At 38.8% G+C, this 18,329-nt stretch overlaps 1 protein-coding gene across 1 annotated transcript in view; it reads left to right on the forward strand.

Moving 5' to 3' along the window:
* The window catches only part of LOC124788082 (MAP kinase-activating death domain protein), a 593,942-nt gene that overhangs the window by 148,402 nt on the left and 427,211 nt on the right, over positions 1-18,329 (forward strand). Inside the window, exon 10 of the mRNA XM_047255179.1 lies at positions 11,457-11,583. Within this exon, the coding sequence (XP_047111135.1) occupies positions 11,457-11,583 (127 nt within the window). The remainder of the gene's footprint in view (positions 1-11,456; positions 11,584-18,329) is intronic.

Here is an 18,329-nt window from a genome sequence, read left to right on the forward strand (position 1 = left end):
CTCAGGACTGAAGACCACAACAACAACAACATTGTCATTATCTTCATCTTCTTAACAAACACCTGACAAGCAACATATGATTTGATGTAGACCATATGATTTGATGTAGACCATAGTATAACAAGGTGTATATGGCCCGGGAAAGCAGGAAATCTGGGAAAAACCCGGGAATTTTTTCATCCGGTTAAAACCGGGAAAATCTTGGAAAATTTTTTTAGAATTCTGGGAATTTTTCATTGTGTTAGTTTTCAGTTCAATTTCTGTAATTTTGACTGGTAAGAATGGATACTCTAACAAAGAATTTCACTTTATCCCACTACTGCAAAATGAAACTGCAACAATAAAACATAAACGAGGGAAAGAAAACCAAAATAAACTTAAGTTGCAAAAGAAATGTGTCATTTCCAACATCAAAACACAGTGCACACACAAGTGTCTGCCAACACCGAAATGTGTCAGAGGCTTTAGGACAAAGACTATGCAATACTTTATAACAATAAACTGATTCCTATGACTGTGACATCACAACGGTTTACATTAGGTTCATTTGAGCAGTTGCCAGTGGGCGGTGCGCATGTGCAGTTGAGTCGCATATGAACAGTACCTGCTTCTGTCTATGACTACTTGAAGTACAGCTGTTAGTTGTATCAGCAGTAGCAACAAGCTGCCAGATTCGCGCATGTGCAGAGCAGTCTAAGTTGCAGAGGGCTGTAGTCTCCACAGGACCTGTGTTTAGGTTTAGTGATTTTCCTGTTTCTTCTTCATTTACAACTCTCACCTCAAATGAAAACAAAATGGATTTCTGTGGCCAAGAGCTAGCAAGTGAATTAAAATACATTCACACACTTACGGAAGGCTATAGCTAGTTTGACAAAGCATGAACCTGTGTTCAGTGTATACCACCTTTAGCATCTGAAGATGGTCATTATATGGCCGAAACCGGTTATGACTGTGTCATGTATGTGTTTGTGTCTATAAAGAAACAAAAAATTTTTACAAGAGAATCAATCACACATTCCATAGACAAAATGTAATTTTTTCCTGAAAATATTCTGTCACTTAAGAAGGGAAAAGTGTATTTTCACCCAGGAAAAAGTGTACTGGTATTTTTAACCAAGACATCTGGGAAAAACCCAGGAATTTTTTTTCCTTGTTCATGGATACACCCTTTATAATTAAGTTGTATAATATCCAAATGTTATGTGTAAGTGTAAAAATTCATACTAGATCCCCTGGATTACAGGTTACAATTGAATGTTTGGCATTATATTGTTCACAGTTCTTATCCTGGGGGTGCAAGGTCTGTATTTGTGTCAACTACCTTACTTCTTCAGGTGATGGACTGTTTTATGCAGTCATTCTCACAATGATCAGGCTGTAATGGAAACAAGGTATTTATCATTGTTTCAGTCTTTTTACTGCGTACTGAGAAAACTAATGTGAAACCTGTAGTGTCAAGCTGTGCCCTATTGGATTTAAATGTGCTGAGAGCGTGTCTTCCAGCATCTTATTAAAACTTCTATGGGACATTTTGCTTGCAGGCGAAAGTCATCCTGTAGATGATTTTGCATCATGAAGTTATTTTAAACAGCAGTCTTGCTTGAAACACATGTCCAGAATCAGAGATCATTACAGGTGGCTCTCCAAGCTTCAAAATGAACTTTAACACAAGACACCTGTTGATTTCCAGAGCTTTGGCTGTTGTTGCAATCTTGATGATGACAGAGTAAGGCACAGCATAATCCAAGTATTCTTGTCAGTTGACTTGGGTAACCATCCCAAAAGGTCAGCTCCCACCCAGTGAGATAGAGCAGCTGCAAGAAGTGTTACTACCAATTGTCTTGTTGGTAACTAAGGCACACACTTAACATCATTAACATTCCATACAATGCCTTACATAATGTCTGACAGATCAGTAGAGACCTGCCCAGTGAAACTAGCTTCTGGTTTCATCAGAAGCCATTGCAGATCTCAGATGAGCTGATGTTGGAGCTTTGCAAAAACACTTCAGTAAATCTAACTGTAAATGAACTGGGATGACAAGAAATCATTTCCATCCAACTGGGTTGTGATACCTTTTTACAATGTTCCAGCTTTTAATCTGAATTTGCCGTGGACAGATTCTTCTTCATCTAAGGCCTTTGTGGTCTTCTTTAATACTGGCTTTTCCTTTTGTTAAGCTGCAATTTTTGTTGATGTAGAGATGACTGGGATCTTGCCAGTGTTTGTGATTGTGTCCAGTTTTCTGTATTACTGCAATGTAATATTACTAAAGCTCTAAGGCAGTGTTCTATCATTGATATTCACACAACACAAGTTACTATTGGCTGGATGTATTGCAGCTTTCAGAACAGTGCTTTTAAATTTGTGAACATAATCTATTTTAGTTGACAGTGATAAACAGTGAAAGTTATGGCCCAGAATTTGCTCGTGCCTTGACAAGTTGGTCTTTGATAATGACATCCATGTGTTTTCCCGACATTTCAGGAAATCTCATCCATGGAGGATTTTCATCTGTGATGACCTTACCTCCATAGATGGTCGTCTCATTTATTTTACTGATTTTGGCCGTTGCGTAAGCAGCTGAAACCTCTGTACTGTGACACTGAACAGCTGGAGAGCTACCTTGACCAGGGTATGGCAATGAGCTCCATCCAGCAGATCGGCTGTAGTCTTCTGCAATTACATGCTATACATAGAATTACCTTGTTGTTTGATGTCTTGTGGGACAACAATTGTTGAAAATTCTTCTTGTCTCTTTACAGTTGTATATAATGTACCCAGAGTGTACGCAGTGGAAAAATAATAGTGCATTTTCCACAATTCACCAAGTGTCCATTTCTCTGCATGGTGACTGAAGTGGTGTGGGTACCAGTTGCTTTTATGTTGTCGAGAACCTTGGATGTTGTATGACCACTGCAACATAAGTTACAGAGTTTCCAATTTCATTCCTCAGTGTTAGCATGTCTCATAGATATTGATGCAGATGATCAACAAACCTCTTTTTGAATTAGTCCTGGATTATAATGGAGCTGTGCATGGGGCAACTGCCACACTTCTGCTTCATTCCCAGGTCCATTGGGGCCAGGAAACAGTGCGGCAGCAGGCAGGCAAACACACAAGCTTGCCAGTGTGCAGCCTTTCTCAAACTTTTTAAAAGAAACTACTCAGTAAAAACAAGTTTATTCCCATGCATCTCATAGCTTTATTTTTCAGCTTCATGATGAACTGCTTATAGTTTCATTAATCAGCATAGTTATTGTGATATTTCAAAATTAAGCAAGCCACTTCAAAAAAATAAAATAGTTTGCAATGAAAAATAGAGATCACTATGAATTTTTCTTTGGTGCACGTTACATCATATGTTGCTGCATACCAGGTGTAGTTATCATTGAACTATTCTTTAAACTTGGGATGGGGTCTTTAACTCATTCCATTCTGAAGAAAATGGATTGTATATAGTGCACTTCATTCCACTCAAGTGTCCATATGATAAAGCAAGAATGAAATATTCATAAAATCCTTGAATCTCATAAATGGTTTGAGATATAGAAACAATATTTTGGCAAATGATAGCATGCAAAGAGGAAGGTGGTTTGCATATGGTTACTGTGTGTAACTTCCTTACTAGTGCAATATAAGGTAACTACAGTACAGATTTTTTCAGCGTAATAATGTAATTTTTTAAGGGTCACCAACAGCTGATGAAATGAGAATTATTACAAGTTCATGGAAACCAGAAGGTTTCAAGACATGGCTGTGACATTCACAGTAGGATTTATAACCATTCTAAGAATTGTGAAGTTGTGGAGCCAACTTCCAAAGTATTGGGATCGCCTCTGGCCACAATATATGAACACCTTCTGAAGATGATTTTGTAATTACAGTAAATGTTGTATATAACATACAGAATTTTCCTAATGCATTTGGTGATGTTGACAGAAAACACATTTATCTAAAATGATCAGAAAATTCTGGTGAAATGTTTATGAAACATTTTTATTGTGTGATCCTACATCAGTTGCAGGTCCTCACAGGAAACTCATTATAATTAATGTTGGGTGATATGGGAAGGAAAATGAAAGTGGTAGATTTCATTCTTATAGTGTATTTCAAGGCATTTTATCAACTCTTATAGTCAATGGGTTTTAGATCCAAGGAAAGAATATTTTGACGAATTCTTTTCCAGATTATGATGATTAATGGAATGTGCTTTAGGAATAATGACCGCTAACTGGAGCATGTTTTGTAAGCCAAAACAAACTTCGCCAAAATTTGCAGACAATATTGTGAAATGTACATGTTCTCCACAACACTGTTATTGGCCTATAAGGATCCCTTAGCATCAATAAGCAACATACAGTAGAATTTGAGTGTTTTATACAAGGCACTTAACGAACAATATGAGATTTCAACAGAGCTTCAAATGAAGCTGTCCACATAGGATAGTTTTGAAAACATTTTTCACACAATGAAACATGATTTTCAAGTATTTATCAGCTGTGCTACTTCAGTTTTATTATTGCCTATCATTTTAAGACAGTGAAAGAAATGAGAGACTAAGGAAATGTATTCTGTACTTGTAGATTGTAATACTGCTGTCACATGTAGATGTTTCTCTTGTTCCATAATAGACACTGAGTAGAAACAGCTGCTATTATGGCTGTTGCTGATACTACTTTCTTAAACAGTACAACAAAAGAAACACAAGCAGTAACAACACTAACAATAGTAGTGTCTGTGCTACCCGCTGCAACAGTGAAATGCTGCTAGCATTGCCTGAATGCAGCCGGAGTCACTCAAATGCTCTGGTCATCACGCTCAGAAACAATTTTTTTGGTCCGCACATAGCCTCTATGTGCCACTCCTCTCTGCGCAGTAGTGCTTGCAGCACCACTATAACCACATGCACTGAGCAGCACTGGTTTCGTTCACCAGTGCTGCTGTAGTCGCTGCACCATGCTGCTCTGATTGTGCCATGTGGCTCCACTATAACTGCAGCTTTAGTGATGCTACTGATCTGGCTGTGTTCAACAGTCAACACTGCTGCTACTGGCAATGTAATTTTGGTCTTAGAAGATTTCATAAAATTTCATATCTCTTCTCTCACTATTTGCCATATTGACAGTGCAAGTTCCTAAGAGTCTTCTATGATTGCCACCAGTACGACGCTCAGAAAATTGTAGAATACCTCTCGGTCTACTTTTTTTTTCTGCTGCAGTCCCTCAACATACAGGTGCTTCTTGGTGAAGTCCTCTGCCATGCCCTTCATTAGGTGTGAAACTTTGACAGCTACCATCATACTCAGTTTCACTGTGTGACACAGATCTTGAAACTGTGTATGTGACTTCATCATTTCCCTCTGGCATTATGCTATGTTGTCCAGTTGTATTCATGCTATGCAGATCTGCTGCTGGTTGTTACCAAATGTTTCTTTTATTTCTAGCTTTGATCACCTCTTGAACTTACCCTTGTTCTCAAGCCACTGCTGGACTCTATCACCCAAGTGAAAGTAGACACTGGCAAAACACATCATGTTAGTAACATGTTCGAATTCCTATAGTCATTTTGTTGGATTCTGGTCACCATGTACAAAAAATACAACTGAATGCCTGATGGGCCTCTGACTCAATTGGGCCTCTGACTCAATGATATTTTTTTATCCATTGATACCTTGATAATTCAGACCATAGGAGGAATTTACAGTTTTTTGTTTTATTTAATTTAATTCTCCCCTCCCTGGGTTACTGCCAATGAAGCTGACAACTTTCACATATTTTTATTGGAGCCATAGTAATGTTGATGTCAGGGCTACCTGGTGTCTTCAGCAAACTGTCAGATAGAATCTGGAATTGTGTTCAGCTAACACTTCAAACTGAAAGCATATATTGCAAGCAAGCATGAAAGAACGGACAGCTGGACTTAAGATTACTGACCTGGATTTTACCTTTGAAGTAGTGATGCTACACGTTAATTTCTTGCTTCTTGCTATAATTTTGTTTATGACAAACACAACACTATATCAGTTGTAATATTTTCACATTTATTAATATCAATAAAACATAATTAATCAGTTTGCAAGTAATAGTTTTAATAGTTCATGTATCACAGGTCAGCACTTGTACTATGAAATTCTTTGACAGAGTGGTGTAATTTTTACATTATACTTGACTGTCATAAATTTGCCTGACTCACAGATTAATTGTACATTTCGACCGAGAGATGATATCAATTAGATTACTTAGTGCAGACTGCCATAGCATTTTTCCTGCCCATCAGCTTACAGGTGAACAAGATAATAAAATTAAAAATTGTTGTTAAACTGATGGACAGTAAAATCAGTGTACAAAAATTATAATGAGCAGAAGAACTATTTCCTTTAACTAAGAGTTGGTTAATAGAAAAATTAACAAAAGTTTAGGAACTGGGTTGTAAAAACAATTTCTACCTCTTTGGGAATTACTGTAGCCCTTCAAAACTTGTTTAAAAAAGAAATTATCAAAATCAAATAATTAACAGACTAACAAGTTCTTCTAGTGAAAGTGGACATTTTTAGAAGCAGAGATACAGGGCTCCTTCCCTCCATGAACCATGGACCTTGCCGTTGGTGGGGAGGCTTGCATGCCTCAGTGATACAGATGGCCGTACTGTAGGTGCAACCACAACGGAGGGGTATCTGTTGAGAGGCCAGACAAACATGTGGTTCCTGAAGAGGGGCAGCAGCCTTTTCAGTAGTTGCAGGGTCAACAGTCTGGATGATTGACTGATCTGGCCTTGTAACAATAACCAAAATGGCCTTGCTGTGCTGGTACTGCAAACGGCTGAAAGCAAGGGGAAACTACAGCCGTAATTTTTCCCAAGGACATGCAGCTTTACTGTATGATTAAATGATGATGGCGTCCTCTTGGGTAAAATATTCCGGAGGTAAAATAGTCCCCCATTCAGATCTCCGGGCGGGGACTACTCAAGAGGACGTCGTTATCAGGAGAAAGAAAACTGGCATTCTACGGATCGGAGCGTGGAATGTCAGATCCCTTAATCGGGCAGGTAGGTTAGAAAATTTAAAAAGGGAAATGGATATGTTAAAGTTAGATGTAGTGGGAATCAGTGAAGTTCGGTGGCAGGAGGAACAAGACTTTTGGTCAGGTGAATACAGGGTTATAAATACAAAATCAAATAGGGGTAATGCAGGAGTAGGTTTAATAATGAATAAAACAATAGGAGTGCGGGTTAGCTACTACAAACAGCATAGTGAACGCATTATTGTGGCCAAGATAGACACAAAGCCCATGTCTACTACAGTAGTACAAGTTTATATGCCAACTAGCTCTGCAGATGATGAAGAAATAGATGAAATGTATGGTGAGATAAAAGAAATTATTCAGGTAGTGAAGGGAGACGAAAATTTAATAGTCATGGGTGACTGGAATTCGTCAGTAGGAAAAGGGAGAGAAGGAAACATAGTAGGTGAATTTGGATTGGGGGGAAGAAATGAAAGAGGAAGCCGCCTTGTAGAATTTTGCACAGAGCATGACTTAATCATAGCTAACACTTGGTTCAAGAATCATAAAAGAAGGTTGTATACCTGGGAGAATCCTGGAGATACTAAAAGGTATCAGATAGATTATATAATGGTAAGACAGAGATTTAGGAACCAGGTTTAAAATTGTAAGACATTTCCAGGGGCAGATGTGGACTCTGACCACAATCTATTGGTTATGAACTGTAGATTGAAACTGAAGAAACTGCAAAAAGGTGGGAATTTAAGGAGATGGGACCTGGATAAACTGAAAGAACCAAAGGTTGTAGAGAGTTTCAGGGAGAGCATAAGGGAAGAATTGACAGAAATGGGGGAAAGAAATACAGTAGAAGAAGAATGGGTAGCTCTGAGGGATGAAGTAGCGAAGGCAGCAGAGGATCAAGTATGTAAAAAGACGAGGGCTAATAGAAATCCTTGGGTGACAGAAGAAATATTGAATTTAATTGATGAAAGGAGAAAATATAAAAATGCAGTAAATGAAGCAGGCAAAAAGGAATACAAACGTCTCAAAAATGAGATTGACAGGAAGTGCACAGTGGCTAAGCAGGGATGGCTAGAGAAACAATTGTAAGGATGTAGAGGCTTGTCTCACTAGGGGTAAGATAGATACTGCCTACAGGAAAATTAAAGAGACCTTTCGAGAGAAGAGAACCACTTGTATGAACATCAAGAGCTCAGATGGCAACCCAGTTCTAAGCAAAGAAGGGAAAGCAGAAAGTTGGAAGGAGTATATAGAGGGTTTATACAAGGGTGATGTACTTGAGGACAATATTATGGAAATGGAAGAGGATATAGATGAAGATGAAATGGGAGATAAGATACTGCATGAAGAGTTTCACAGAGCACTGAAAGACCAGAATCGAAACAAGGCCCCGGAGTAGACAACATTCCATTAGAACTACTGATGGCCTTGGGAGAGCCAGTCATGACAAAGCTCTACCATCTGGTGAGCAAGATGTATGAGACAGGTGAAATACCCACAGACTTCAAGAAGAATATAATAATTCCAATCCCAAAGAAAGCATGTGTTGACAGATGTGAAAATTACCGAACTATCAGTTTAATAAGTCATGGCTGCAAAATACTAACGCGAATTCTTTACAGACGAATGGAAAAAATGGTAGAAGCGGACCTCAGGGAAGATCGGTTTGGATTCTGTAGAAATGTTGGAACACGTGAGGCAATACTAACCTTACGACTTATCTTAGAAGAAAGATTAAGAAAAGGCAAACCTACGTTTCTAGCATTTGTAGACTTAGAGAAAGCTTTTGACAATGTTAACTGGAATACTCTCTTTAAAATTCTGAAGGTGGCAGGGGTAAAATACAGGGAGCGAAAGGCTATTTACAATTTTTACAGAAACCAGGTGGCAGTTATAAGAGTCGAGGGGCATGAAAGGGAAGCAGTGGTTGGGAAAGGAGTGAGACAGGGTTGTAGCCTCTCCCAGATGTTATTCAATCTGTATATTGAGCAAACAGTAAAGGAAACAAAAGAAAAATTTGGAGTAGGTATTAAAATTCATGGAGAAGAAGTAAAAACTTTGAGGTTCACCGATGACATTGTAATTCTGTCAGAGACAGCAAAGGACTTGGAACAGCAGTTGAATGGAATTGACAGTGTCTTGAAAGGAGGATATAAGATGAACATCAACAAAAGAAAAACGAGGATAATGGAATGTAGTCAAATTAAATTGGGTGATGATGAGGGAATTAAATTAGGAAATGAGACACTTAAAGTAGTAAAGGAGTTTTGCTAGTTAGGGAGTAAAATAACTGATGATGGTCGAAGTAGAGAGGATATAAAATGTAGACTGGCAATGGCAAGGAAAGCGTTTCTGAAGAAGAGAAATTTGTTAACGTCGAGTATAGATTTAAGTGTCAGGAAGTCGTTTCTGAAAGTATTTGTATGGAGTGTAGCCATGTATGGAAGTGAAACATGGACGATAACTAATTTGGACAAGAAGAGAATAGAAGCTTTCGAAATGTGGTGCTACAGAAGAATGCTGAAGATTAGATGGGTAGATCACATAACTAATGAGGAAGTATTGAATAGGATTGGGGAGAAGAGAAGTTTGTGGCACAACTTGACTAGAAGAAGGGATCGGTTGGTAGGACATGTTTTGAGGCATCAAGGGATCACAAATTTAGCATTGGAGGGCAGCGTGGAGGGTAAAAATCATAGAGGGAGACCAAGAGATGAATACACTAAGCAGATTCAGAAGGATGTAGGTTGCAGTAGGTACATGGAGATGAAGAATCTTGCACAGGATAGAGTAGCATGGAGAGCTGCATCAAACCAGTCTCAGGACTGAAGACCACAACAACAACAACAGACAGGGCTAGAAAACTAAGGTACTGAATTTTGGGAACAATAACAAGTCAAGAATGAAATATTCTGGAACACAAAAACTTTAATTCTGAATAATTATTTAAATAGTAAGATGCTCATTGAGAAGAGGAAAATGTGGGATTTTCGATGAGCTGTATCAACTAACCTTAAAACATCTATTAAATCACTGCAGATTCCACCTGTATGTGTTCTTGACCAACTTTAAATTATGACTGCTTCTATATGGCAGTTAAATCCAGCAAATTAACTTTATTTTTGTTGTTAATATTTAAGAAAATATGTCTTGAACAATTAATTCTGTGAAATAAGACCTGAGTATATAATATTTTGATAATATTATGAGAAGGATAGTTGCTACTCATCATATAGTGGAGATGCTGAGTTGCGGGTAAGCACAACAAAAAGACAGTCAAAAAGTAAACTTTTGCCCAAAAAGGCTTTCATTGGAATTAAACAACACACAGATACGCAAGTGCAACTCGCCCACACATGACCACAGTCTCTGGCTGCCGAGGTTAGACTGCAAGCAGCAGTGAATGATGGAAGAAGAAGCAGCTGGGTGATAGATGTAAGGAGGAGGCTGGGATGGGGAGGGGGAGGTATAGCAGGGTGGGAGTGGGGGGGCACTAGATTGGTGCTTGTGGGAACACACAAGGGACTGATCCCAACCCCTTGCCACATGGGTCATATCCCTGTAATAGACCTAGATCCAAGACCTCATACATACATCCACCCACCCCCACCTATTCCAGTCTGGTCACAAGCATCACCTATCCCATCAAAGACAGGGAACCCTGTGAAACCAGTCATGTAATCTACAAGCTACGTATCAACCCATGTGCTGCATTTTATGTAGGAATGACAGCCAACAAGCTGTCTGCCTGCATGAATGGCCACCAACAAACTACAGCCGGGAAATAGCTGGGCCACCCAGTTGCTGAGCATGCTGCCCAACATGACGTTCTCCACTTCAGGTTTCACAGCCTATGTCATGTGGATCCTTTCCACCAACCCAGCTTTTCTGAATTGTGCAGGTGGGAACTCTCCCTGCAATATATCCTGTGCTCCTGTAACCCTCCTGGCCTCATCCTTAATTAGTCATTGTCCTTTACCCACCTACCCCCTTCCCTGTTCCAATTCCAGCACTACACAGCTCCCTGTTCCACACCCACATTCTTTTTACTTCTCTCCTTTTCCGCTGCATTAACATCAAGATGGTTGAAAGAGCAAGGAAAAGGAAATAATACAATAAAAAACTGTCAATCAAACGGTGGGTCAATTAGTAGTTGCTTAAAATTATAAATCCAAGCCTAGAAACAGGTTTTATAATTTGAATTTATTCTCAAATCAAATATTTGTTGCCACTCTTAACTTAGTTTGGTTAAACATTATGGAGAGCAATAGAATGACATGTTATGCTCTTGGTTCTCAATATAAATTATTATTCCAATCTGAATATACTTTTAAATTGTTTATTGGTGCATGATCAATGATTGATTATAAAATAGAGTATTAATCATAAATGTCATAGCAGATTTAAAGACACATTTGACTTTATGAATTAAAGGCTTCCTGATGACATCTGGCTGGTCGACTTGGACTCAAATAAGATAACACCGCCATCTGGAGCAACAGATGAACTACCACCATTACCAGAACCTGAGGGGACAATTTTGAAAAACCATCTTAAACAGGTAAGAAACTGAGACAAATGTTAATGTTAACAGCTTTACACACACACAGCTTTGTACATATACTGACAAAAGAAAAGCTCATGAAGTGTGTAAATAATTAATGAAAAGCACATTAACACAACCTTTTGCCATATCCCAATGTATTTGTGAACATTCAAGTATTGAAAAATAAATGAATAAAGGTAAAACTGTGCTCCAGAATAGCATGTACTGTTTTCAGGTTTTATTTGTATTTTATAATTGTGTTTTTCATGCATAGAAAACTGTAATTAGGCTAGTGCATAATTGTAAGTTATTATTGTTGGTATACCCATAAACTCAACAAAAGGCAGACTTTGCACAACAAGTTATGTTGAGTTAGTGTTTATAACTTGCTTGTACTCCTCGTGACAGAAGAACCCATTCAATTATTTCCTGCACCAAACTATTCTTAACATAAATAGTCTTAAAATTTAATCATTTTTGCTAACCAAAGGTATTATAGTCAGTAGAATGGCAGCTGCATAAAGAAGTTGATGTTTTAATTTGAGCTCTCACGTATGAAGTATATCACTTCAGAATTTAAATTAGGTTAAAAAAAAGAGTTTTGCAATATGACTTGAAGAAATGGCATTTAGAGGATGTAAGGGTAATCCAGCTGTGGAGAAATTACTCTCTGATTTTGAGTGGCAAATACAGTAACATATATCAAAGAAAAAAGTAGTAGGAAAGACATACATAATGGTACTTCTTTACACATTAAGTGTAACTGATTGTGACACATATTTGAATTGACAATGTCTGTTGTCTGGGCTCCAAGGTCATACTTAGAGTATTCCAATGGCTGGGAGAGAAGGTTGAGATCAGCCTTGCTCACAGAATGTAAATGAAGCTCACACTCTGGAGCACCATCCCTAGAACTGATATGGTTCCGAGCCAAACATTTAGCCCCCAAATGTTACTCCACATATTTTATAACCTTCTGAATACTAAAAGGCTGAGGTCTAGGTGTGTTACTGTTGAACATGAAAAGGAAGTGAAGTGGGAAAAATTTACTGTCATTTGACTCATGTTGATCCATAAATGCATGCACAATATCCGTGAATGTATTCAGCAGTGCATCATCACTAATGGCTACCAGCGGAGTGACGTTATTGTTTAAAATTGGCTGAAAAAATATTATTACCACCAAAAACAGAAAATAGTTCTGTTTCTGTTTTGTATCTCCAGTCATTCCAAAAATTTGTAAGTAATTTCCAAACAAAAGAATTCTTCTTACCCAAATTTCTAGGATACAAGTTATACAAATGGTAGAAAATCCTACACAAGTATTTTGCAATGAGGAACTATTGATTAGAATTTAATGTTTAGTTTATTTTATGTTCATCAGCCACTTACATTTTATTGCAGCAACTTAAGCTCAAAGCAGTTTTTCTGACTGATGATTACCAGTCTCTGGTTGTATAAAAATGGCCCATATAATTTTGGTTTAAATGCTCACATATACCTGTTGTCTGCTGTACAATAAGACAAACCTCTGCTGGTTTTACTGGGTTTTCATGACATTCAACTTTCCATAACCAACAGGGGGAAAAAGCAACAGAAGTGAGGTATGACGATCATGTTGGCATCAGCCAAAAGCCACAGTATGGCTAATTGTTGTCAGATGCTCCCAAACATTAATAATATAATGGCACAGTGTACTGCCATGTTGAAAACACTCTCTCTCATGGTCAAGAGATACAGTTCTCAACAGTTAAGCCCACACATATGAAAGGAACATGAAGAATATGTTGCACAAGATACGGTGGCCGAGGTGCAATGACCAGTTTTTGTCCAAGGCTCTGGGTGAGTTCATTCGTTTGTTCAGAAGGGAAGGTCGACTAGCGTTTGCCATCGCTCGGCCTGTCGGCAATGACAGAATCGACGTACAAGCCCAACAGTCATACGATTTTACAGAAACTATTCAGTAAAAAATTTAAGTTTTGCTTTACTTGTAGCTTTATATGTCAGGTTTATTATGATGTGCCCATCATTTCATTGAATTTTTCATTAGACTTGGGTGGAGGTCTCTGTCACCAGTCTTGAGAAAATTGATCTGATGTAGCGCACTCATTAGCAATCACACCACTCCAGCATAAAGCCAGAGTAAAATATCCCCAACATCCCTCATATTTCATACACAGTTTGAGGTATTGAAATGAGATTTTGGCAAATGATGGTACACAAAGGGACAGTATTTTGCAAAACTTCATTATCTACCTGTTATTCCCCAAACTACAGACTTTTCTGAGGAAAGAATGTGGTTTTTAGGGGCCATCAACACCTGGTGAAATGAGAAATGCTATGGGTTTTTGAACAACATACATGAAGTCATTACACATTTGTTTTGTACCAAGGATGTGCTTTTTCATAAAATGCTGACCTTACTTTTCCTCAGTTCCTCACTTAATAAAGTTAATAAACCACTATTTCAGAATTCTCATGTAATTGCATCTGCACACCATGTTAGTGAGGTGGGACTCTGGAGTGTAGGTTTTACTCAAAATTCCCTGATTGTGACACTTCTCTGATAGTTACAAATGGTTAACAAGCCAGGTGAAAATAAATCACTGTTTTTGGCAGAATTCTGTTTAGATACTAACCAAAGAAGAGGTGACAGATATTTTTGAATGGTCACCATGCAAGTGTGGACATGAAGGGTCCCCATGTAAGATTCACAAAAAATGTGAATGTAAGCTTCAGTTTTACAATGGCACTTCCCCTCCTGGGCTCGGCATCTCCCCTATAGCACCTGCCCGCAGCCCCCCCCCCCCCCCCCCACTACCACTCTCCCCATGCGTGCCCTGCCATGTGTGCATCTGCCGGCCACAGTATTCTGCATGAGCTATAACATGCATAATTCAAACAGTGTGGCAGCAAATACAGTCATTTAAGTTCAGAATGTACAATTACAGCCCACAGCTTGATGGAAAATCACTGCTGGTGAACTGAGATCTTTGTGACATATGGATTTTCCTCACTCCAGATGTGACTATTGTATCAGTTAAAAAACTTGCTTCTGATTGAAAGAGGCCTCATCCCTGAGCTGCGTAAAATGTATGAAGTTTGTTACTGTAGTACTGTGCTGGATAATCTATTATTGCAATGGATCTGTGGGTTCAGAAATATTTGGCCCATCATTGCCTGTATATGTTAAATATGATATTCATGTAATTATTGCTCCATTAGTACTCTCAACACCATTTTCTTTTTTAATTGTGCATTTAATGGACAAGTTGATGAGTATTTATTGATGAATCTTGTCCCACATAGTGCAGCACCATATCTTCAAATTCTATTTTATTAACTATTCTTTGGTGAGGACTTTGGCCCTGTGTCTGTGGCTCATATTTCTATACATTGCATGGAGGCTTTCCGCCGGCAGTCGTTCTTCCCGCGAACCATACATGACTGTAATAGGAAAGGGAGGTAATGACAGTGACACATAAAGTGTCCTCTGCCACACACCGTTGTGTGGCTTGTGGAGTATAAATGTAGATGTAGAAGAGAATCATTCAACATGACAGAAGTGTGACCCTTCCGCAAATTGGTGCAGATTTCAGTGTCAGCGTGTGAGACTTTCAATGAAACATCATTGATATGGGCTTTCAGAGCTGAAGGCCCACTTTTGTACCCTTGATGATAGCACAACAGAAAGCTTTACACCTTGCCTGGGCCCATCAACACCGACATTGGACTGTTGAGGACTGGAAGCAAGTTGCCTGGTCAAACAAGTCTCATTTCAAATTGTGTCGAGCAGATGGATGTGTAAGGGTATGGAGAAAACCTCATGAATCCATAGACCCTGCATGTCAGCAGAGGACTGTTCAAGTTGGAGAGACTCTGTAATGGTGTGGGGTATGTGGAGTCGGAGTGATATGGGACTCCTGATATGCCTAGATATGACTCTGAGAAGTGACACTTATGTAAGCATCCTGTCTGATCACCTGCATCCATTCATCTTCATTGAGCTTTCTGACGGACTTGGGCAGTTTCAGCAGGGCAATGCAACACCCCACACATCCAGAATTGCTACAGAGTGGTCCCAGGAACACCTTTCTGAGTTTAAAACTTCCACTGGCCACAAAACTCCCCAGACATTAATATTGTTGAGCATATCTGGGATGCCTTGCAATGTGCTGTTCAGAAGAGATCTCCAGCCCATCGCACTCTTACGGATTTATGGACAGCCCTGCAGGATTCATGGTGTCAGTTCCCTCCAGCACTACTTCAGACATTAATCAAGTCCGTGCTGTGTTGTGTTGCAGCACTTCTGCGAGCTTGTGGGGGCCCTACACGATATTAGGCATGTATACCAGTTGCTTTGACTCTTCAGTGTACAAATATGTTCCTCATTTGTATAGCACTGCCTGAAATTACATTTCAAACCATCAGTTCCTTATTTAAAAACAGTCAGTTTAGGATCCACAAATGTCTTGATAATTTTTACACTAAAAATATAAACCAAAGGGGTCTATTGGTAACCAGCCATGCATTGTGCACAAAGAGGTAACAGAATTCTAAGAACAAAAAGAAAGACAGCATGTATTAGAGGAAATAATATCATTCTTGAGTGGAGATAGTATAAAGTTACAAACATTTGAGATTACTGCGATGTACGGGAAAACTGGACAGGCAAAGTATGGGGCTGCAAGCCAATGTTTTATTTGAAAGATTATAGTGGAGAAGTATAGGAGAGACTGAAGAGACCAAGATGACAGGAATTGCTTTAAAAACTATGAATATTGTTTAAGAATATATGTATGATGAACAAAAAGAGAGACTTGATATGCGTAGTGCCACTGCTTTGTTGCTGTGCATTGTGTAGCAGAATTATACCTTTTAGCTAAACAGGAGTGAACTAGAATTTCATGAGTTTGCAGAGCTGTTGGACAAATGTTCTGTTTGCCTTGCGTTCATCTCAGACTTCTGTATTATTGTTACAAGCAGTCAGCTGTGTGGTCTTGTTCGCTTCCTGTGTCTTCTGGTCAGTTTCTTCTTCCTCATATGAGTATTATGTTCTTTTTATCATTTATGTTTTTTTTTCATATAGCTCTTGCTACTGAGTGCAAGAAAACCTTTATCATGGCTCAAATTAACAGATATCATACCATATGTAGAATCGCTTGATCAGAATACTTCTGCTTTATATCGGAGCACAGGTTTTTTTGAAGCAGGACCGTGAATCTCATATGAATGTTTCCCCACCACTCCATTTCTGGGAGTACATTGCACAAATCAAATCTGCAGAAAAATAAAATAATTCCATCATCTGATGGAAAATTCATGATAACAATGAGAAAAATAAAAAATAAAATAATTTTTTAGTAGGTATACCCAAACGAAATGGCATAATTTCATTGTGGATAAAAATTATTTAACTATGATGAATTAAAATAATACATTGACATCTCATATAAAATTCTTGTGAACTATTGGAAAAAGATAGCTTCGTAGATTTTTATTTATGTTGTAAGTAACTTAGGAGTAAATGTAACAGCTCATCGAGTAATAGAGGCACTGAGTTGTCAACAGGTACACAGAGAAGACTGAAAACTACACTACCTTTCAGACAAATCCTTATTTTGAGCTACAAAACACAAACACACACCACAAACACACACACACACACACACACACACACGCACACACACACACACACACACACACACACACACACACACATGACATATCTGTGTACCTACATTGTGGTACAACTACATTGTGCTACTGAATACACAATATTCATTGTTGATGTACAGGTGTGTGTGTGTGTGTGTGTGTGTGTGTGTGTGTGTGTATATATGTGCGTGTGTGCGAGTGTATACCTGTCCTTTTTTCCCCCTAAGGTAAGTCTTTCCACTCCCGGGATTGGAATGACTCCTTACCCTCTCCCTTAAAACCCACTTCCTTTCGTCTTCCCCTCTCCTTCCCTCTTTCCTGATGAGGCAACAGTTTGTTGCGAAAGCTTGAATTTTGTGTGTATGTTTGTGTTTGTTTGTGTGTCTATCGACCTGCCAGCGCTTTTGTTCGGTAAGTCACCTCATCTTTGTTTTTATATATATCTAAAAAGAAAGATGATGAAACTTACCAAACAAAAGCGCTGGCAGGTCGATAGACACACAAACAAACACAAACATACACACAAAATTCTAGCTTTCGCAACCAATGGTTGCCTCGTCAGGAAAGAGGGAAGGAGAAGGAAAGACAAAAGGATATGGGTTTTAAGGGAGAGGGTAAGGAGTCATTCCAATCCCGGGAGCGGAAAGACTTACCTTAGGGGGAAAAAAGGACAGGTATACACTCGCACACACACACATATCCATCCACACATACACAGAAATGTCTGCTTGTGTCTGTGTATGTGTGGATGGATATGTGTGTGTGTGCGAGTGTATACCTGTCCTTTTTTCCCCCTAAGGTAAGTCTTTCCGCTCCCGGGATTGGAATGACTCCTTACCCTCTCCCTTAAAACCCATATCCTTTTGTCTTTCCTTCTCCTTCCCTCTTTCCTGACGAGGCAACCATTGGTTGCGAAAGCTAGAATTTTGTGTGTATGTTTGTGTGTCTATCGACCTGCCAGCGCTTTTGTTTGGTAAGTTTCATCATCTTTCTTTTTAGATATATTTTTCCCACGTGGAATGTTTCCCTCTATTATATATATATATATATGTGTGTGTGTGTATTTTCTAGCTCAAAAAGAATTTGTCTGAAAGCTAGGGAAT

This window comes from Schistocerca piceifrons, chromosome 3 (assembly GCF_021461385.2).
Source record: "Schistocerca piceifrons isolate TAMUIC-IGC-003096 chromosome 3, iqSchPice1.1, whole genome shotgun sequence".
In the NCBI taxonomy this organism is placed as follows: domain Eukaryota; kingdom Metazoa; phylum Arthropoda; class Insecta; order Orthoptera; family Acrididae; genus Schistocerca; species Schistocerca piceifrons.